This window comes from Ailuropoda melanoleuca, chromosome 1, assembly GCF_002007445.2.
Source record: "Ailuropoda melanoleuca isolate Jingjing chromosome 1, ASM200744v2, whole genome shotgun sequence".
NCBI lineage: Eukaryota > Metazoa > Chordata > Mammalia > Carnivora > Ursidae > Ailuropoda > Ailuropoda melanoleuca.
The window spans coordinates 3,581,015-3,603,429 of record NC_048218.1 but is presented as its reverse complement, the minus strand read 5'-3'; the positions used below and the strand labels follow the sequence as shown (position 1 = coordinate 3,603,429).

Sequence of the window (22,415 nt, the reverse complement as noted above, 5' to 3'; positions counted from 1 at the left end):
ACGAAGCCGACTCCCACAAAACAGCGCGGTTCGAGTGGAGTCATGGCTCTTGGGAAATGTTTATGAGCTTCAGAGGAAGACGATAAAAGAGCTCATTTTAAGTAAAACTCTTTCAATTATACATTTCTCAGGGACCCCATGCACCTCCCCTGGGTCTTTGAATGAGTGTACTTACTGTAAAGAGATAATATTTTATGGTGGCCAGTGTCTGACTCTTTGAGACAAGCGATTCGTTTATTATAGTTTTGTGAGGCGATCTGATGATTCCACAGTGAGACTTCGACAGATTAGTTTAATATTCTATCTTAAGCATTTTTTTTTAATAGAAGCAGCCACGATGGCTAGAGATGACAAATCCCTCTGCGTGAGCACGTGGCGGTACAGTCACAAGTGTGGCCGCGGAGAGCCGATGACCCCGAGCTTCATGGCCGGTCCCTGGGGCCCTTCCCTTCGTGGAGCGCTAACCTCTCTCGGTGCTTCCTCCCCGTTTCTTCCAGAATGCCAGCAGTTACTCCACGGCCATGACGGAGCCCAAGTCCGTGTGCGTGTCGGTGGATGAGGTGGTCTCTGGCAACATGGAACCCTCCGAGACTGACCTGCTGAACGGACATCTGAAGAAGGTGGACAACACGCTCACGGAGGCCCAGCGCTTTTCGTCCCTGCCACGCAGGGCGGCCGTGAACATCGAATTCAAGGACCTCTCCTACTCGGTCCCCGAAGGGCCCTGGTGGAGGAAGAAAGGTAGGGAGGGCTGCCATGCACGCTGGGGGAGGCGACAGGTGGTCTGGGACAATCGGGGTCTGGAAGTCGGGAGGCGGGGAGCCTTGCCACTCCCATCGCTGGTGCTGCGGCTGCTGCTCTGGCCAGTTTCTTTAATGGCTTCATGCCGGACTTGTCCTCGCCTCTGATGCAAACAGGCTGGATTAGAGGACTCTGGATTCATGGTGGCTCTTCAATCCCGACCTGACGGCAGAGACGCTCGCGAAGGCTGGCCAGCGTCTGCGTGTACTGGCTGCCGGCGTGGGCTCGGCCCCTTTGCTGGGTGCCCTTCATGTTGGTCTTGCAAGAGACACAATTTCTTACTGTTTCAGAGGGGAAAGGAAGGCACGTGCTGCCTCCCAAGTTTGAAGGGGTACAAAGTAGCCGGTGCCCTAGAGTGGCTCTCTGGCCACTTGTCATCTATGTTACGGGTGGTGCCGATGGGCTATAAATAGGCCACAGAAATGACAACAGACAAGGGAAAGGACGGAACTGGGAGGCTCTGAGCGCGCCGCAGTTTGCTGCGTGTTCACGGGATTTGGCGACCGACGACGGTAGTTTGAGTTTTCTCAGCAACCTCAATGTTCTGGGTTAGCTCTAGATTTTCAAAGTGTGTAGAGTTAATGCTTCCCTGGGCTGGTGTTTCTTTTTCCACCCTGACCTATTTCTTCCCATGGAATTTACTCCGTGTGTCCCTCTGCTCCGTGTGCCCACCCTGCACCCCTCTTTCAGGCCGGGGGGAGGGCCGGTCGGGAGAGGGCATGTCCCACATCCTCCAGGAACAACAGCCTGTGGCTTCTCATGAGTCATTTACAAAGACATGGAGATCTGGGAGGAATCTGGAACAAGGACAGTGGCCCAGGGTCCACTGGCGTGTTGTATTTTAGGACTTTCCACTGAAATCCAGAGTCAGCCCTTCCTTCTCTTCGAGGAAGACCCGCCAAGACTTTTTCAGTTTTCATTTTCCTGTCTCTTCCCGCTATTACCTTCCTTTTGTTCTCCTACCCCCTTGAAGCTAAGCTGTTGAGATCGTTGGCGTGGACGCTCTGGCCTCCTTGTGACCACGGGGCTGGACCCTTGACGGACCGGCTCCCAGGACTTGCTCACCATGTTGGTTGCTGGATGACTTTATGTCTGTTTGTACAAGTAGGAACACATCCTGAGTCTTATCAAAGGCCGACTGTACGTTGCCATCTGATACTTACATTATCAGAGTTTGCCAACCAGCGTTGTAAAGAAGGTCTGTGGCAGGCTCAGGGTTGGGCCCGTGCATGCAAGCCCGTTGAAATTTCAACACAGGCTTACAGCCTTTTCCTTCTCACCATGAAAGAAAAAACTTAGGGACAAACTTGCCAAGCCACCGGGAGGGCCTTGTTGTGTTGGCTTGGTTGGCCTAGAGAGACAAAGCGTGGCAGGCCTGTGAGTGGCAGAGGTTGATTTCGGCATGCCTGGTACGTGTGGCCACGGAAATGGTCATGAGGCTTGATGGGTGCCCCGTATGGTGAAGGTGGCTTGCAGAGCAGACATGCAAGCATTGGAAAACGGTGGCAGACTCTCGGTTTGACATCCAACACAGCAAGTGTTCATGGTTTGCAAGTGGAGAACGGCATTTCCCATTAGGTAAGGGGCTGTGAATCCCGTACTCTTTACATGTGAGAACTGGTCACGCTCATTGTCCAAGTTAGCCCGTGGTGATGGCCTCTTCATTAGTCAGGGAGGGGCCCCCACGGCCTGTTCCCAGCAGCCTCCTTGGGAGCCCTGCCCACATGGCCTCCAGACAGACACTTGACCTACAGTAACCTGTGTGGGCTCAGGAGGGGAGGAGCAGGAAGTGGGCCCCACGGGACCTGCCGGTGAGTCAGAGATGGTTAGGGCTAGAGGGGAAGATGGGCAAGATTGGTCTGGTGTGTCCCAGTTGCTCGCTTCTGAACCAGTGGGGCCTGGCTTCCTTCCCTGCCCCCCTCAGCAGCACCTGTTTCCGTTTTGCTCCCCCAGCCCTTCCCCCGCTGGGCGCCCCATCGTTTTCTTTGTTCTCGGTACTCTGCAATTCAGAACTTAGATGGCTTTCCACTCCCCATAAATTTAGGGTGGGAAATGCTTCTCACTGAACAGAAAGGAAACTGAGCGGTGGAGGGGCTTGCCCGTGACCCTGAGCTCGTCAGCAGGGCCGGTTTAACTCTGCAGTCCGCCTGGGTGCCCATGCCTTGCCTGGTGCAGGGCCTCAGGGACGCGGCGCTGCCCCTCGAGGCTGGGTGCCCACAGAGCCTCGCTGCTGCCGCTTGGCGGGTTGGCTGCCCCGTTAGGCTGCAGGCTGCGGCCAGGGAAACCCAGAGCTTCCAGAACGAGGGAAGGTAGCTGCTGACGCCGGTCATGCTCACTGCGTCATCCCCAACAGGCTCCTGAGCGCTACATCCCGTGGGCTCGGACTTGGGGACCACATCTCCCCAACTAAGAGCCCCCCAGGACAAATCACAGAAGCAGGCATGAAATCTGGAACCGGTCGTCGGGGCTGCCCGGGGGTGGTCCCTGTGAATCTGCCTTTCCCACGCAGTTCGCCACGTCCTCATAGGTGAGCCCCCTCCTTCCTGGGGTCCCGCTCCGTTGCCCTCAGCACGGGATCCCGCTTTCCTGCTTTTGTTCCTCTGATTGTTGGCGATTGCCTCAGCCCCCAGCCAGGATTCGGCTAAGCTGAGAAGTCAAACCAGCCACTCTGCACGCCCCGTTTCTCACTGTGGCCGTCGTGTTTCTGGCAGCACCTCTGTCTGAGGCCACGTGTGGCTGACCTTCAGGGCAGGGGCTCTTCCTCTTACTTCTCTCACCATATTGGTTCTGCTGACTTTTTTTTTTAAGGCTTATTTTTCTTAGAGAAAGAGAGAGAGCGGGGGGGGGTAGGGACAGAGGGAGAGAGAGAAACTCCAAGCAGACTCTGTGCTGAGCACGGAGCCCAACGTGGGGCTCAATCCCACGACCCTGAGATCGTGACCTGAGCTGAAACCAAGAGCCAGACACTTAACCCACTGAGCCCCCAGGTGCCCCTGCGGCGGTGTTTAATTGTTTAAAATTCAGCTTTGCGTGTGGAGCTCCCGGCAGTGACGGCACTGGGCCTGGATGCCCTGGCATTTCCGGGACGTGAGTTCCTGGAGGGCCCGGCTCCAGAGAGCCGCAGTGGTCGTGCAAGGTCAGAGCCAAGGCGGGACCCGCGGTCCAACTTCTGCTCCAGCTCTGTTTCCCTCACGAAGACACCAGACCACTCTGTATGTTCCAGACCAGCCTCCTTCTCACACGGCTTCTCCCAGAACCAGGCGCTGGGACCCAACTCGACACAGAGCACTGTCGCAAAGTTTGGCGGTGTGACGGGAATGATATTATAAACCCCCACGTGATCGTTTTAAAGAAAGGGAGCATCTTAATCCTTGGAAGAAAGGTGGCCGGTGAATCAGTGGCATCGTTGTGAGATGTCGGGCGCTGGTTCTTTAAAATCCTTGAGCGGGACGATTGCCAACATTGAATATGGCGTTTAACAAACATCTCTACATTTTCAATTGTAGTAATGTTTTCACCATATGATTAATGATGTCTTTGGAGGAAAAACTAGATCGTATAATAGATTCCTTGTAGAGAGCATAATTGTGAAAGGAAGCGTTCTCGGGAGAACAGAGCACACCCCAAGGATAATTTCGCCGGCTTCTGATGCAGTAATTACTTTCCCCCAAGGAATGCACTCACATAGCACAAGTTGATGGGACAAATGATCTGGAAGAGTGTGGACATTGGCACGGCCACACAAGCCAGTGTCGGGGACGTGTCGGCCCGGAGGTCCTCATTCACTCTCAGTGTGACTTACTTTGAAAGCGGCTTCCATTCCTGTAAAGAAGACAGTGCTGGGAATATTTAGGACCCCCGATGAAGAACAGAACCCACATCATGAAACTCTCAGGTGAACACGCCATTGTGGGAGGCGACGAGGACATTCACACTTACATGGCACTTCCTGGCTTTCAGAGCTCACGGCAGGATGTGACCCTTCGCAAGGAACAAGAGGATACTTGGGGTACTGGGTAACGCTGCTCCCCAAGGAGACCCCAGTGGTTTCCATCTGTACAATGAAAGCAGTTTGTGAGGCCACTTGGCTCAGGGGCCAATTCTTCCCTCTCTCCCCATGGAATACATGAGGTTCAGAGACAGGGCCTGGCCCAGGAGCACAGAAGATGGCAATTGGAAAGCGGGTCTGTACAATTTGAGGCCAAGACCCAACGGGGCACCTGGTAAGCTCGTGGCCCCGAGACGGCACACCCTCAGACCACCGTGGCCTGGGGGTGCTGTGCCCCATTTGATGAAACCATGAGGCACTGCCTTGACCGTTCATGCTGATAGATTCCCTCTTACCTACCTGTGGGGATGTCAGTCCCCTTTGCTATTCCTAGGGACCCAGGAAGGATCTCCTAGGCCTGGGAGAGGCTCCAGCTGTCCTGTCCCCTCACCAGGGAGGTGAGCTGATATGTGTGGCATGCTTTCATACAAACAGGTGACATGATTCTTAGAAATTAAATACCCCTCCCATGATTACCGGGTGACAAAGTTCAGGTTGAGAAGGAAAGGAATCCTATCTGGGGCTTTAGAGAGTTTTCTTTACCACTCCTCAGCCTGGCACTTGTCTCAGCATGGTGCCCTGATGGAACGGAATAGCCTGGGCTGCCCTGAAACCCTACCTCCCAGCCTCCGCCTCGCTAGAGGCGTTAGAACATTCTGGGCAGAACCACATCGGATTATCTGTCCCGGTTTGCATCTGAGCTGTAAAAATGCATTTCTGAAATTAAAGTTTGCTTTCTCTTAATTTCCAAAGCTACCTCCCGGGGCCTGCAATGACAGACTAGCTAACGTGAGTGGAATGTGCCATTAATAAAGCCCTTTCAGGAATTCCATTAAGGGAAGACTGGATTCCAAGCAAGCGCTGGCTGGCTCGATGCAGCCCACGGGGGCAGGGGTGGGGAGGGAAGGCCGAGACGGGAGGTCTGTGGGGGTCCCACGGCACTGTGGGTTTGCAGAGGGGTGGGGCTGCTCAGGTTCGAGGGGGTTATATAACCCCCAGCACGAATGAATGACTTTTGTGCTTCCTGGCAACCATCACGCTGAGGTGGACTTCCTTGGGTACAAGAGGAGATCGGTCGTACTACTGTCTTTATCTGAGGCTGTAGCTAGGCTTCTGGTGAAGCATGGCGAACCTAGGCTCACAAGGGCTCCTTGCTTGAGGCTAGGCGTGTACAAAGGAAGCCCAATGGCCCTCGTTGCCGAGGAGAGCCCAGACACTGCAGCGCTCCTCCCTTCCCCTCTGGGGCCACTTCTTCGGTCCTCAGTACTTGGTGGCTCCCTGCGGCAGACCGGCCGGCCACCCACTCAGGCCCTGTGGTGATGAGATCCTTCTGGAACAGCGCTGGTCTTCTGCTTTGTAGGCTTTGAAAACACGTGGAGGACGGGCTGGCTCTGCCACAGAGTCATAACAGAGGAATGCGCAGTGAGCACGTTCCACACCAGGGGGTTGCTAGTTTACAAGGAGCAGGTTAAGATCCAAGAGTCTCGATGCTCCCCTTCTCCCGCCGGCACCCTGCGCGGAAGCCCCACTGTCGCCAGTTGGGACCTGCAGTCAGGTGCACAAGGCAAAGGTGTGGCCCCGTCTGCCTGAGGGCCCCTGTAGCCGTGGCTTTGGTGGCCCAGCCAGCATGGCCTTGAGGTCTCCTTTCCCCCTCCGCTTCCATGCCCGGCCACCCTGTCACCCTCCCATCTGCAGCTTCTCTATGCGGGCACACTCCCCTTTTGTCATTTTCCCAGGGACTCTGCTTGTTCTTGGGCCATCTGGTCTCTTCGAGGAGACTTTGCAGAGCTGTGCTCTGCTCAGCGGGGCGTTGGTGGCTTGGTGTCACCGTCTCACTTTTTTGAAGACATTCTTGCCACCCTTGTTTTCACCTGCCAGGTGGGTGCCCTCCTGCCTTCCTTTAACACCCCAGACAGGCTCGTGTCTTGAGAACTGCACATTCTTGAACTAAAGTCCTCTGTTATAAACCAGAACCCAATCTGCTAAGGCAAAGAAATAACCCGAGGTGACATTTTGCTGAACACGAAACCATTTCTGTTGTTTATAAATTGGCAGAAAGAAATGTTTAGTAACCATACACCTGCCCTTTTTGAGTTCAGTTCTGGAATCAACAGATTTGCTTATTTAAGGAACAAAGGTAACCACGTGGTCAGGGTAAACCCAACCTGTCCCATCCAGGGGTTTGTAGAACGGAGGTGCATTCTCTATCAAATCCGGGCTGACCGGCTTCCAAAACCTTTGTAGGAAAGCTTACCTTCAAATGAAATATATCTAATGCTGAGTGTTTTGCTCATAATATGAGAAAAGGCAGCAAGAGGAGTTTTCAGAGTCAAGGGTGGAGGCTGGCGTGCCTGCAGGGGGCCAGTGTGACCCCTACCATTAGCTTCACTTCTCATTCTTCAGCTGTGTTGTCAGCCAGCTGCGGCTCTTTGGGGTGAACGGCCTTCCGCGTCAACATTAAGACACGCCAGAGTGACTTCGAGACTCTTATTATGTCCAACTGAGACGTAGATTTAGAGTCCGAATCTTGGAGACCCACGGGGGCCTCGAAGCTCCCTTAGTCTGACCTCCCACCTGTGGAGCAACTCTTCTTGCTGCATCCCTACCAACGGGCGGCCGGCCTCTGTCTGAGCTCTTGCAACAACCAGGGACCGACATCTCCCCGGGCGGCCAGGTCCTTGCTCGCACCATGTCATTCTCAGTAAAGGCTCCTGTCTGTTGAGTTGAAACTGAATCTGAGTTCATCTGTTGATCCAAGTTCCGCTTTTTGGAACTTTGCAAAACACTTATAATCTTGGTCTTGAAATAAGCTCGCAAAGTAGGAAGAGGAAAGCTGAACCAAGTACAAAACCATCAAGACCAAGCGCATCAAGACCAAGGGCCACCTGAGAAGGAAGACACAGAAGCATGTGGCCCCTGGAGGAAAGGAGGCTCGAGTCCCGCTTTGGGTGTGGGCATCACAACGGCATCCCTGGGGGCAGGGCAGTGAGCTGAGCTCTTGCTCTCCATCCCTAAACGGAGGAGGAGGGAGCTTCACTGACGAGAACATGAGGCCGTCTTTCTGTTTCTTTTATTGTCATGAGGCAACAAAAAGTCCCTCGCCTTCGTATCTCAGTGGCTTATCTTGAAACTGAATCTTTTGAGCAGGAGTTTTATGGGATTTCTCAGTTGTTATTTTGGCCCTCCCACTTTTTTCGGAGAAGTGTTTATTTTTTTAGTAGAAAGGTAACTGCCCCCTGAGCACATTGCGTCCTGAAGGGCTCACGGGAGAGTCGTGGGGGCAGATCAGTATGGACATCTCATCCAGGAGTAAAGGTTTCCAGGGAGGCAGATCTTGGATTCAGGCTTAAACCTCAAGTCTTAACTCCCTGCGTCTCAACAAGCCCCACTGAGAGCTCACCTCCCTTTGTCATCTCCTGGGCCCACGTCAAACGAACTGTGTGAAATGTTCTTTGCCTGTGACATACACAACCCCAGGCCCTGCTGAGCGCTGAGGCACCACAGAAGGCCTCCCTACCTCCCTGGCCAGGCGGTTCCCAGATTTCCTGCACGCGCCAGGCTGGGGGAGGGAGCAGTTTCCTCGTCTGGCCTGGGTAGGAGCTCCTGCCACCGGTCTGGGGACTGTGCTGAGCACCTCTGCCTGCCCTCCCCCTGCAGGATGGGGGTATCGGGCCACCTGCCCTCCACCTGCACGGTCCTTCCAAGGGCTGCGAGTCTGGCTTGATACCAAGGAACGAATTCAGTCTGGCCCATTTTCACTTGCACCTTCTCAGGAGAGTGAGTTTCTGGCCAAGGGCCTAGAGGAGGCTCTTCAGCGGGCTTTAAAGACAGAGTAAAAACCCACCCCTTTCCCGGGCTGCTGTCCCCCCTCCGACTCTGCAGGCCCGCTGCCCTGGCGGGGGAGGGGGGGAGGCGCGCGTCCCCGCCGCTGGGGCGGGACGCACCTGCTCCTACATGCAGATAAGGCTGCGGGTCTGCTGGGGGCTGCCCGGGAGGATTTTCGTGTGCCTCGGGGACCCTAAATTCTGAAGGGTTGCTAGAGCCCCACTCGGCCGGCCCCCAGCGCGCAAGAGGATGCGGGCGGGGCAGGTGCACGCCACGGCGCGTGCGCAGTGGCCGCCGCCCAACGTTGCCACCGCCCGCGCCGGGGTTACTCTCGGTCAACGCTCGAGAGTAACCTCGGCGGCGGCGCGGCACGATTGGCTGCGCGCGGGGCGCTGTTGCTAAGCGGTAGGGAGCCGAGGGCTGAGCGCGGGTGGGATGCTGCGGCCCCAGGGGCGGCCGGGTCTCCGTGTCCCCGGCCCGGTTCCCCGTTGCTCCTCCGGGCGTGCAGACCCCGGACGCGCAGACCCGGTGCTCCGCCCGGGCGCGAGGAGCACCTGCGCTCGCGCAGCGCGCGCTCCGGTTCGGGAGCCTGAGTTTACCCCGGAGACGTCGCTAAAATGGATCTGATGAATGGAGAGAATCTTCACTCGATGATTATTATTTTGATGGCCGTTTAAGTATAACTGGGATGCTCCGGCGGAGTGGGGACGGCACACAGACGTTTCGAAAGGCCATCGCACGGGAACGGCCGGCGGCCTGTGGGGTGTCTGCGTCCTTGCAAGCTTTCAGCAGCAGCCTGGGGAGGGTTCACGAATTTTCCAGACTTCTATTTAAAGTGGAAGGTGGCGCCATTAGGTCGTTCCCTTTGAGACGACTGACTTCTGATTCCCTATAAAAGGTTCCTGTATCTTTTTGTTCCAGGCTCACCTGTATGTAAGGCGCCGAGAGGGTGGGGCCGAGCAGGTCGGGCGGGGAAGCACCCCGCCCAGCGGTGGCGCCCTCTCCACCGGAGGGAGGCGGGTCAGCGTTTAAAAATGACCAGGGCAGCTTCTGGAATCCTGGAATTCCCCTTAGGAATCTGGAGCGGGGGATCCAGTAAGCGGGCGGGAATCCCGAGGGCCAGGCTGCGGCCTCCGTGCCGCCTGCTGAGTCACTTCCATGCTGGGCGTGGCAGCCAGGCGAGAGGAAGAACGGCCGGCCGAACTTGACCCTGTGTTTTCTGGGGCAGCTAGTGCACATTTTCTGTGAACCCACAAATGTGATGATAAACACAACGCCTGCAGTTGGACCTGGGGATGCTGCGGTGAGATTGGGTGCCGTCCTTCACCTCCTTGGGGACGGGGCCTTCTCCAGACATATGCAGCCCTGGTGTCTCTGGGCTTCATTTCCGTGTGTGACGAAACACTCAACACCATCACTCATATGCTTTGCTCAACCTTCTGGGCTCCTGACCCAATGCAAGGAGACTAAGGACCAATGATTTTTCTCACAGTCTTGGGTTTTCCTGGCTTGCTTATTTGATTCTGTGACTGTAGTGTTGACATTTTTGTAAACCGACATAGGGACCTACAGAGTCCCCCAGTCTCAGAGGTTTGCTGAGCTGAAGGTAGAATATACAGGAAGTCAGAGACGGTGGTGGGTAAGTTTCATCACCATAAATTCCCTCTCACGTTTTCTGGAGGATTTGCTGGTGCAGAGGGTAAAAACTTTGGCAAAAAGAAGGAAGTGCACATTTCTGATAACTGAGACAGTCCATCATCAGGAACCGCAACAATGCATGTTGCTAAAGTAAGATCATACCATATACAAAAGTCTGGTTGAAAAGTGGGGGGCCCAATGTACATGCAAAGGAAGCTTGCGGGTTTCCTGTTTCTAAGAGCTACATATCAGCTTGTCCAGAAAGTGGTTACGTCTTCAGTGGTGCGAACAGTGAGCCTTCTAACCTCATCTGCGTCTGGTCCTGCTTCCCTTAACTTGTTCACGAACGTGCCACGTGCTCTGGGCCAAAGCCCCCCCCCCTCCTTCCTGCCTCTCATTTTTATCAGGCTCAGAGAGGAGAATGATCCCGATCATCTTGTCTCTTTCTCTGTTCATAGGAATGTTCTGTGCGTCTCGATTTTGGAATTGGGTAGGTCTCAAAGGCTCCCCTTGGGCCCCCTCCTGCTTGTCTCCAGACTCTTTTTTCTGAAGCCAGTCTGCAGGGGTAGCCAGGCAGAACTGCTCATGGTGTTTGTGTGGTCTTTTCCTGCGCCATGCCCCCTGCCGGAACCCACCTTGCCTCTCCAGGTGGGGGAAGCACTCCTTCACCCATGCTTCCCTCTGCACCTTGTGCCTCCATACCCTTCTGCCCCCATGGTCATGGCACTCAGCACACGATTTTCTGTTTTTCTTCTTCTCTGCTTCCAAATAGGGAATAAGTTACCCCTTAGCCCTGCGGCCCTGCCCAGGGCCTGGCTCAGTGGGTGTTCACTGCCAGTTGAATGAATGCAATAGCAAAAGGCTAGGTCACAGTAGAGGAGCATACGTTCACCCCAGAAGAGACCTCAGGGCAGCAGGAGCCTCGAGGAGGTGGGACACTTGGATCTTCCCTAGCTGCGTGGAGCCCACGAGCCACCTCTGGCCGAACACGTAGGAGCAGGGACTGCCTGCTTTTTTCTTGGGTCAGCCCGGCCTAGGGCCTCACCCTACAGCGTCCGGCAGGGGCAGGCTGGCGGGTGGGTGGGGGATTGGGCAGCGGAAGTCTGGATTCCGGGCCAGGCAGCCTGCTCGTGAATCCTGGCTCCACCCCTTGTGAGCCACGGGGCGTTGGGCCTCAGCCCTCACATCTGCAGAATGGGGTGAGGAGAGTACCATCAGGGGGTTGGTGCAGGGAGTGGCTGAGGCCCCCCCACACCAGGAGTGGCACACAGCGGGGCGCATTTCAGTGCTCTAGGATGGACTTTGCCCACCTGCTGGCTTCTGTCTTCTTGGCTTCATTGAGGGTCTTACTCCTGAATAAGAACAATGATACCAGCGTGTTTGTCTTCCCAGCAACCACATGGGAAGCTCTCCTTACCGTTCCCCTGTGGCTCAGAGCCGGGAGGTCCCCTGTCCTCGCAGCATGGAGTGCCCTCCCTTACCCCATGCCCTGGGCTCTCTGTCCTGTGTGAGGAAGACCTTGACAAGCACGCCGGGGGCTGTGCTCTGAGGGCATTTCTGTATCTTTCTTTCTTTCTTTCTTTCTTTCTTTCTTTCTTTCTTTCTTTTTTTTTTTTTTTTAAGATTTTGTTTATTTATTCGACAGAGAGAGAGACAGCCAGCAAGAGAGAGAACACAAGCAGGGGGAGTAGGAGAGGAAGAAGCAGGCTCACAGCAGAAGAGCCTGATGTGGGGCTCGATCCCAGAACGCCGGGATCACGCCCTGAGCCGAAGGCAGACGCTCAACCGGTGTGCCACCCAGGCGCCCCTGTATCGTTCTTTCTTTAAGGTGTCCCAGGCTTCCTGCTCATGATTACTGCCAGGACCGACCCCCACCATTTCAGGGAGGCGAACAAACACCTTATTTAAGGCTTGCGCAGTTCCGTGGATGAGATAAGCAGAGGTCCCGTTATTTCTGTGGGGTCTTTCAAGAACTTTCAGCTCACCAGCTGATGCGGGTTGTGTCACTGAGACTATTGACGACGGAAGCATCAATGCTGTGGTGACCGGATGGAAATTTCCACCATAGGAACAATGTTCCCAGCAACATTACACTTCAGAATTTGGCCCAGGAGCGAGGTTCATGCGGCTTATCTTAGGAGGGTGTGAGATGTAATCAGGTGCTGTGTGTGTGAGTCTTATGGCTAGATTTTCATGGCTGCAAATTAAGGACGTCGTGCCCACTGCTCACGCACAGGCAGCCGTGGTGCGGCTGGTGGCTTCTCAGGCATGGGCGGTGATGGGCCGTGGTCTCCGCGTGGCGGCTGCATCACTGACATGTGGATCTCGTTCTTGCATCTGCAGATGTTAAGTGTGAAATCCTGTCAGCTTGTAATTTTGTAAAAAACGCATATCCCTTCCTTTGAGTCATAAGTGAATGTGGAACAAGGCGGAGGTTAAGATGAACTGAATGAGACATGGGCTTAGGTAGAATCTTCTTTCTTTCTCCGTCTCTCTTTCCTTTAATAAAAGCATCTCAGGTCCAGCACCTGCTAGCAAATGCGCTCTGTGGATGAGGGTTGGGCTTGGGAATAAGGGAGTGTGTGTTCGGAGCCCGGCCCTACCTCTTACGGCCTGGGCAGCCAGGGGAGTGACCTCACTCACTGTGAAAGGCCATCATCACCACCATCATCATATCCATCTCACTGGATCAAATTACTTCATACATAGGAAGTGCTGTGCCCAACATGTGGTGTCTTGGGTTTTTTTTTAAGATTTTATTTAGTTGGAAGAAAAAGAAAGAGTGGGGGGAGGTACAGAGGCAGAGGGAGAGGGAATCCCAAGCAGACTCCCCACAGAGTGTGGAACCCGACCCGGGGCTCGATCCCATGACCCTGACTTCACAACCTGAGCCGAAACCAAGAGTTGGACGCTCAACCGACTGTGACCCCCAGGCGCCCCTCCCCCACATGGTGTTTAACAAATAGTGGCTACAATCCTTATGAATGGTTTTATATGTGATATAATAATAAAATAATCACTGTAGCCTGGAATCAATAGGCTGGATCAAAGCCATTTGGTTATCATTCTAAAGGTAAGTTTGGGGTAAAATCTTAGGCTTTAAAAATCAGATTACAGTGACGATAAAGACATGTCAGAGCTGTGAGCTCACATGACCCTCACTTTGGCCCCGTGGGGGACGGGAGGAGAGCCGCGTGGGACAGCCGCAGTCACAGGTTCTAGGTCTTGTCGTAGAGGGAGGGTTGCACCCTGTGTAGCCGCCTTGGGCTCTGAGGCACCCGTGTGGGTAGAACAGGAGGGCGGTGGCATGACCTGCCTTGCTGCGTCCCCAGTAGCATGTGGGGCACCGTGTCCATGTCATGAATGATGGAACCGTATAAGCACCAGGTTTGGAGTTCCTGTGGGGGCCACTGAGACCCCGGGATCGAGGCCAGCCTGGCCGACCCCCACGCTCTCCTCTGCCCTTGGGCATGTGAAGCAGATCCAGTGACCACCCAGGCCCATGGTCATGTGTTGTCAACGCCCTACATGAAAACGTTTCCCTCCTTCACGCATGTGCCCTAAAGCTGTTTTCAGGGAGAACGAGGCAGTGTGGACAGAAGTCTGGGGAGCTCGGAGCACTGTGGGGTGGTGGGGGCTGCAGCCGGCTCTCCTGACCTGGCCCAGACTCTCCCGGGAGTGTGTGCAGCTGTGCCGCGGGACTCGCTCCCCTGTGTGAGCCTGGGTGGAGATGGGCAGTGGAGGAAGGGGGGTGAAGTCAGCCACTTTGTCACTTTGTCAGCGCAGGGTGTGGGTAGACTCACCAGAGGAGAACGGGGTCTGGGGGCCTGGAACAGCCTGGGAGGGCCGCTGTGACAGCTCTGCCCACCTTTCAAAGTGACTGCCTCTCAGGACGGGGGTTTAATGCAAACTAGCGCAAAATGGACATTCTTCGTTGTCACATCAGTGAGCTCGCTGTCACCCGAAAAGGGAGGACATGTGGGCCTGTGTGTCTGTTGGGGGTTTGGAAATCTATAGGGCTCTAGGAGGGTGGGATGAGGGTGCGGGGGCTGCTCCGCGTGCGGCAGGGGCCAGGCCCAGGCTTCTGAGCCCCACCTGGCCTGAGAGAGCCCCTCCGTCCCCTCCCTTCCGCTGGGGACTAAAAGCTCACTGTCCTCCGGGGCATCTCTGCGGGGAGAGCGGGCTCGGGATTCTGGGTAAATTCAGCAAATTCATTATTTTTACTTAAGAGAGTACACATTGTATTTTTATCTTCATCTGATCCAGAGAGCGATATTTTAGATACGGCATGTGTGTATGCCCGCACGCGTGTGCTCGTTTGAAATGTCACCTGTGCGGGCTAAAGAAGGTAGGTTTCCTCCTGTGAATTTGTCAAACCATTCAAGCCCCCAGATGAAGCCGTCATGAGCTCTGTCACTGTTGGATTCCTACACTGGCCAGTTCCGCCGAGAGATCTGGAAAGAGGGCCGTGTGAGGGGCCGTGGGTCTGCTGCAGGGTCTGGGTGGGAAAGCGAGACCAGAGTAGACGCGGGGGGGTTCGTGGGTCTACAGGATGGGCCATCGGACCCCAGCGGCTCCTCACCCCTCCCGGCACGGGGCTCCAACACGAGCCTACCTGAGCCACCTGTCAGGATTTAGAAATGCTTCATCAGAATAAGGTCGCGTTTCCAAAATCCTCCGCACGAGCTCTAGGGACTTGGCGAGAAACACGGCGGTTGGCGCAGTCGTCGCTGTGCCACTGAATCGGCTCATCCAGAAGGCCTCCAAAACTTGTTCTCTTATGCATGCCTTCCCGTGGACGCTGTCTTACTTTGCAATCCCCGCTCCCTTTTTGGCAAAGAACATGAGCGTCTTCCTCGGCTCACAGATGGTAGGTTCTGAACCGCGGGATTGTACTTCGTGAATTTTAAAAATCATCCTGGGAGCGCAGGGCTGGTCCTAATGGTTGGAGCGTGAGCGGAACGATCCAAGGCTTCTCCCCTCTGCACTGAAGGGCAGGGGCTGTTAGGGTGGCGTCTGTTTCCCTGCCACAGAATAGTTGACGCCACAGCAGTACCTCCATTGGAAGAAACTGATGAGAGCTGGTGGTGACTTTACCAGTGGGGAAGCCCCTTCACCAGCAAAAGACCAGAGGTAGAGAGAACCCCAGGCTTGCTGGAAGAGCTGGAGGTTCAGAGAGGGCTGTTGACTTGGCAAGAGTCATCCCAAGAGGGACGAGTAGAAACCAGAGTGTGAACTCCCTCCCTTCCCGACTTGCCCGCTGAGGGTGACTTCCAAGTGAGAAGACCTGTGCCTGGCAGGGTCCTGGGTTCCCCAATCATTGGCCCAGCTCTACCCCCAGATGCAAGTCAGACCCATCCTAGGAGCTGTGTTTGCTGACCCTGGGTCCCCTGGGCTGCCTCTGGAGCTTGCTCCAGTCCGTTCTGGACACTCTGTGCTTTGTGCCAGAGCATGTAGGATGGAGCAGACCTTTAGGGTCAGAAGACTTTTTGGAACTTCACAGATGGAAGAGCCAAAGAAAATGGGGTTTACATGAAAACTTGAGCCTTTCATTTGGCTTGTGGATCAGCTTGATTTATAAAGAACCTGTTGGGTGGGGGTTTTGAAGTCCTAAAAATTAGAAGGGAGCTGGAAAGTTGCATTCTTCTCCAGCGGACTTCAGGCATCCCATGCAGATAAAGGGACTACCCAGGGAGGAAAACTTAACCCCAGTTTGCTTCAGCCTACTGCCTGCCAGAGCTCTCTTGTGGACAGTGGGGTCCTTTCGTTTGTAAGCTGGGGGTTGCCTCCTTTCCCACAACCCGGCACAGAGGAGAGTCCAACCAGGGGACAGGAAGGGGTCAGGGCAGGGGGCAGAGCAGAAACAAAGGCTGTGGGGGAGACCAGGAGAGGCCCACGAGGCTGGCAGGGGGCTGGCGGCCTCACTAGAGGCAGAGAAGAGGGAGCAGCTGAGGGCTGGGATGCAGCCAGGCCAGGTGGGCCAACCTTTGGGGAAAACCAGGCAACTAAAGCATTTTCCTACATGTTCCTGGGCTCTGCCCATCCTGGCGCACCACCACAGCTGGGTGTCCTGGTGGAACTGGGCTGCACAAGCTCCGGGGGGACCGTGCCTGCACCTCTTCTCCCTAGGAGCACCCTGGAGTTAGGTCAGGAGCGGTGGTCCCGGCAGGAGACCCCAGAGAGCCCGGGCAGGCAGGGGAGGCGGCAGGCGGGGGTGCAGGGGCAGGGCGCTACTCCGAGGACAGTGACCCCGACACCTGAGTGGCTCACCGCAGCGGCAGGTGTCAGCTTCGAGGTGTGCGGTGTGGCCATCCCCGCACTTCAGAGGAGTGAACGTGGGGATTTTTACACAGACCGTGTGTACAAGGCTGTTTCTTAAGAGGAAGAAGAGTCATCGGTGGATATAAAATAGCTTTTCAAAGGATGTGTGGCCCTTGAGAGCTTTTTCACTTTGATACCAGCCAAACAATAAAGCTGCTATAATAAATGACCTGTTCGTGAGTATTTTCATACAGTAACCTCTGTTCCGCGCGAGAAGCATCCCTGGAGCTGCGGGGCGAATAGAAGATTGTCACGCACAGTGTAAACTCCCTGGTGGAAAGGAATGGACTGTCTCGTGAGCTTTTTTTCAGTTTCTTTTTCATGATTTTGCCTCACAGAAAGTACGAGATGTCGTTTCGAGACACGTGCAGACATTCATGCTGGTCTGCGCGATGTGTACATGGATGCTTGCATTTATATGTGAGTGTTTCTTTTTAAGTCAGGGAAAGAACTTAAAGATTCACAGAAGCCAGGCTTCTAGAAAATGAAGGCCCAGGCTCGATGGAGTTTGTTTTGAGAGAAATCAGCTTTTGAGATCAAACACTATCCCAGCTGCATCCAAACTTCTGTGTCCTGTGCGTACGTTCATTCTGTTCCGAGCGAGAAGGTGATGTATCATGGACTACTATCAGTCCTAAAGCCTCAGGTAACCAGCTTAGGAGAAGTTAAAAAAGAAAAAAAGGCAAAGCCCGTAATCAAAAGACAGTAAATGTGACCGTGATTTTTAAGTGCCACTAGGAAAACCCCGTTCTACCTCGAGTCAGACAGGGATGTGTAAGGTAAGAGATGTGAGGTGTTATACACTCTCGGGAAGTAATTTCTAGCCGACGCGCTTTCTGCTTCTTGGTGACTGTGCTTCTTTCCCCATCTGAGCAATTTTCAGAGTAGAAAATGCTTGGGTTTTTCCCCCATTCTCATGATGGGGGATAAAGCATCTACTCGTGATTCAACACATTCCTTATGAATTATCTGTTAAAGGCAAAGTAGTTTTGCTAAGTGTTAGGGAGGGAAAAAGTGGATAAAGTACGGCCCTTGAGGGGTGTAGATTTCCCTGGGACAGTGGCTCGTGGGAAACAGGGAGGGGTGCGCGAGAAGGGTCCTGGGAATGAGGAGCAGAGAGGGGTGGGCATCAGTACCACTGCGAAGAAGCTGGGGCAGGGGATGGATGCGTAATGAGCCCAGATCCCCAGAAGAGAAAGGGGTCAGAGCTGCCTGGATGGCCCCGCTGAGTGACCGGCCACGGTGCTGGAGGGACTCTGGACCAGGCTGCATGGTTGAAGTTCTGGCTTCCCACCTGCGGGACCCGGGGAGGGTCATTTAGTTCTCCATGACTCATTTTCTCATCTGTAAAGTGGGGGCATTAAAGTGTGTCCCACGGAGTGTGGTGTGGGAATCAGATAAGCATGGGAGTGCAGAGCAGTGCCCAGCCCAGCGAGCCTGTGTAAGCGCCGGCCGCTGTGGTCACCACCGTCCTGCCATGGAAGCACTTCCAGATCCAGAAAGAAAGAAGCAGAAGGCATGGAACCACAGGGCAGTGAGGGATAGGACGGACGGAGAGACAGGACGGAGGGAGAGACAGGATGGAGGGCTCCCGCTAAGGGAGGGCAGGCATGTGCGCGTCCGGGACGTGCAGTGGGATTCTGACTGCAAGCCGAGGGACTGCGGACCACAGGGGACAGGAGGGGAGACACCTGGAAGGAGGTGTGATGAGCCCTGCTTGGGCGGGTCTCCTTTCTTCTGACTGGCACCCCCATGGGGCTGACTGGTGGTGTCGGCTTCATTGCTGGGGGGAGCTGGCCAGGGGCCCCGGGGAGTGTGGCACCTTTGGCCACATTCTGAAGGCATTTCAATGGGCAGAAGCCAGATTCAAACCCACCCTGATCTCGGTGTCCTGCTGGGTGCCTCTCTGTTCTTCCGTGGGTGCCCGTGGGAGTCCTGCCCAGAGACGAGGCCTCCGGGCTGCCCAGGGCCCAGCGGCTGCAGGCACTGAAGAGCCACACTCAGGCTAGCTCCTGGGATGGGGCCTGAAGATGGGCACCGGGGCGTCCAGAGAACAAGCCCGTCTGTCCAGGGGCAGCACCCCGTCTCCGGCCGGCTCGAGAGTTCTCTCTATGGCCGTGCGTGATCCTTGCAGTTGACTCCTGGGGCCACACGTGCTCTTGGCACACATGCGTGTCTGTGTCGGTCTCCCGCATACCCAGGGGACCAGCCACCTGCGGGGGACACGAGGCCAGAGCTAACAACAGGAATGACCACAACAGCACGGCAATCACGTAACGAACACTCTGGCTGCCGATGCGCAGCTGGTCCTATGTCCCGCCGGACCCCCGACCCTGGCGCCGTGAGGGACTGGATGGCCCTGTCCCCGCGGTGGCGGCGCCTGGAGGAAGGCGGGAGCGAGATCTGACCGGGTGCCTCCAGGCCCGCTGCTTTGACTCTCAAGGTGGTGAATGAGTTGGCAAGTGGAACGAACAGATGAAAATGGCCCCGGGGCTTGGAGGAAGAAGACTTTTGGGGGCAGGGAGGGGCCTGTTCACCGAGGCCCAGCCAAGAAGCACCTGGTAGGTGTTATCCCCAATTTATAGATGAGGAAACCGAGGCACGCAGCGATATGTCAGTTGCCCCAAGCCAAATGAGAAACAACGGTGGATTTAGGATTTGAGCTATGGCCGGTCACCGTATAAAGGTCACTCTGTTCTCCACGGGCCTTGTAACTGGCAGGACCAGGATGGAGCCCGCACAGAGAGGGCGTTCTCTGGGGTGAAGTGCACCAGCCCAGGCGTGTTTGGGAGAGCCCAGCAGACTGGCCCAGTGTGTGGGACAGTTGAGGGGTGATGGGAGACGGGCCTAGAAGGGCCAGTTGTGGGAAGGAAGGCCCTGATCCATAGGCCGGAGCACCTAGAGTAGATCCTGGGTGGAGATAGTGGGGCCTCATCCAGCGGGGGCCTCAGGAGGCTCAGAATGCCACCCGCAGGCCCCACTGCTCCAGAGGGCGCCATGCTTTCACTCGTGACATTGAGTTACGTGCAAGATGAGTTCGAATATGCACTTGTGGGGGGGGCGTCCCCACGGCGGTCTCACCTGGAACAACGGGGAAAGTTCATGAAGCGGGGAGGGGTCAGGAGCATGCCTAGCTCGGTGGCCACCTGGGTCATGGCCCTGGGTCCTTGGAAGTCCCAAATGTGGAAATGAGGCAGTGCTCTGAACTTCTGCAGCTGTCCCAGAATGCCTCTCGGATGTGGCCATGCGCAGCAGCGAGCGGCTGAGCTGTCCCCAGCTCTGCACGGGTCCTCGCAGGAGAACGAGCTGTTGGCTGCCATTTTCTGTTTGAGAAGCGTCATCACCGTGAATGTCAGGGAGGGTGGTAGAGCCGAGCGCCCGTCAGCCCAGGCTGCTTCTGGAAGCCGTCCAGGGCTCTCTGGACCTACAATGGCGCGCGTGCTGATTTCTGCTTTGTTTTTTCTTTCTCCTTCAGAGTTTGAATTCGGGATGGGGAATGCAGTCGTTTGCTCTATCCCAGCAGTGACCATGACTTTTGTTAAATAGACCCCGCGAAGCACGAATCGGCCCGGGAGGACGGGGAGGCCTCAGAGCGCAAGGCAAGCCTGCGCTCGGCCCAGTGCAACATGTGTTATGCGGGTCCGGCCTGGCTATGGGCTCAGACTTCTGGGCCACGCTGTCTGACAGTCTCCACGGTGCCTTTTCTGAGAGTGTGTGGCTTGTGGTCAGAGTTGTACCGTGATTTTTCTGTAATGGAAGGTGACATGAATGTCATTCCATTCTGAAATGTGTCCCAGGATAAACTGACTCACAGAAGAGCCGCCTGCGAGGCCGGGGGCAACTTCCTGGTGCGGTGACTGCGGGGGGCAGGCGACCATCCCTGTTCAGAACCTCAGCCACACCGCCTCTTCTGGGCTTTGGGGTTCATCACTGGGCTTTTAACCCACTTTGGGGGAGGGTTTGGAAGTCATTGCAGGAAGCCCTCTTCCCGCTGTCATCCCAGGCAGGAGGTGGTGAGCAAGGAGCAGGTGCAGGGAAGCTGCGGCTTGGCCTGGCTGTGCAGGGAGGAACTTTGGTGCCGTGGGCTGCCCAGTGAATGTTCGGTCTCCCAACGTCCCCCCTGGTGTGTGCAGCATCCGCATGCGGGCTGGACAGAGCAGGACCCGCAGGATGCCACGGTCGGGGCATCTCACATCCAGATCCCAGCCTTGGGGCTGCTGGTCCCCGGGGCATGCATCTACTCTGCCCGGAGCCGAGGGCCGGTCACGACTCCCGTGGGAGATGCCAGGTTCAGAGTGGGGCACGTGGACAGAGAAGGCAGGTGCTGTAAAGCTGTGGGGGCCTGGTCAAGTGCGGCACCTCCAAGGGCGGGTGACCGGGGCTGAGCTGGTGCTCCGGTGGGGAGAGTGTGCCCAGCCGCTGCGGACGATGGGGAGTAAGCCCCAGCCACGCCAGACGGGGTTCAGCCGGGCACGGGATTATAATGCCCATGTCATGGTTTTCTTGCCCAAAGCAAGAAAAGGGCTTTAAAGGGCTGTTAAAGGGCCCCTTTGGCTCGTGTCAGGGAGAAAGGCCTTCATTCGACCCTCCAGGGGGACCATACCCCACTGACCCCCAGACCCAAAGCCCTGTGCGTAGCAGAGCTGGGTGAGTACCCTCGGTGCCGCGACTGGCTTCTGGGGGACACGGAAGGCGGACTGTGGTTTAGCGACTCTGTCGAGTGTCCCCCTGATGCAGTGCTGTCGTCCGAGGCTGCAGAGTAACTCGGCTTTGAGGGACAGGCGGGACCCGGTGTTGTCAGGAGTGTTTCAGGTGATGGGCTTGCCACCTTACTGTTGGGGCAGGAGGCCAGAGGGGTGTGCGCGCTTCCCTGGGGCGCTCGCGGGGCACTGAGCACCGTCTCGCATGGACTTTGTGGGCATGGCAGGTTAAAATACTTAGACCCAAGCAGGCAGAAAGAATGAGGGAGCTGCTTCTGTCTCGAGCTGGGCAGAGGTGGGACCTGGGAGGGCCCTGGGCTGGGGCAGCAGACAGACGGACGGACTGATGGGTGCACAGGGGACAAGGACTCTGAGGGAGACCACCGACCCAGGACGACGTTGCTGAGAGGCTCTAAGGAAGGAAGGATGGAAAGGCCTCCTGAACTGTGGCCAGGTGACCATTTTGAGTCCCTTAAAGTCGTGGCCCAAGGAAAGGCCTCCGAAAGCTTGGCGCTTTGTCTGCTAACCCGCTGCCGCGGGCATGAGGCCCGGGGAAACCAGCAGTCGATTGTCCTAGTCAGACAGGTCACGGCGCTGCTCTGAAGCTGGACCGGGCTTGCCGCCCCAACACAAGCTGGGGTGGTAGAGGGGGTGCCATGACGTTTGCATGGTTTGGGGACACACAGTAACATCCTCACGTCACGAGTGGCTCTTGCTCATTCCTGGCTCACGCTCCGACGCCCGGTTGCACTGGGCTCCTGCTATCGCAGTCAGTTCAAAGCCCTCTTAGTGTTTCAGGTGCATAAAACAGGAGAAGAGGTTTGGTCTGTGGGTGTGGCTTTGCCACTTAACGAGGAAAACGGAGACAGAGACCAGGGTGTGAAGGCCCTTGGGCATCGAAGGGAGAAACAGGTAGGGTAAAAATGAAATGGCTGGGTGTATAGGAGTATGGACTTTGGTCCTTTTTGCCTTGAGGTTGCTCTTGGAGAGGGAGGAGGAAGGGTCTGGAGAATGAGGGTCAGTTTTCAACAAGAGCTCCTTTTAGCTCTGGGGCCAAGAGTAGTGGGGAGGGGGAAGGGGAG

The 22,415-nt window shown here is 55.8% G+C and overlaps 1 protein-coding gene and 1 long non-coding RNA gene across 6 annotated transcripts in view; one reads left to right on the top strand and one right to left on the bottom strand.

Moving 5' to 3' along the window:
• The window catches only part of LOC100470191 (ATP-binding cassette sub-family G member 1), an 83,841-nt gene that overhangs the window by 39,641 nt on the left and 21,785 nt on the right, over positions 1–22,415 (top strand). For all 5 annotated transcript variants that reach the window (XM_034655314.1, XM_034655352.1, XM_034655324.1 and 2 more), the window contains one exon: positions 498–741. In XM_034655314.1, coding sequence (XP_034511205.1) covers positions 498–741 — 244 coding nt within the window. The remainder of the gene's footprint in view (positions 1–497; positions 742–22,415) is intronic.
• Positions 4,407–9,782, bottom strand: LOC117801149. The gene is made up of 3 exons (XR_004623655.1): positions 9,602–9,782; positions 4,741–4,855; positions 4,407–4,623 (listed from the first exon to the last, which is right to left on the bottom strand). It is a non-coding gene; the product is annotated as an uncharacterized LOC117801149 (long non-coding RNA).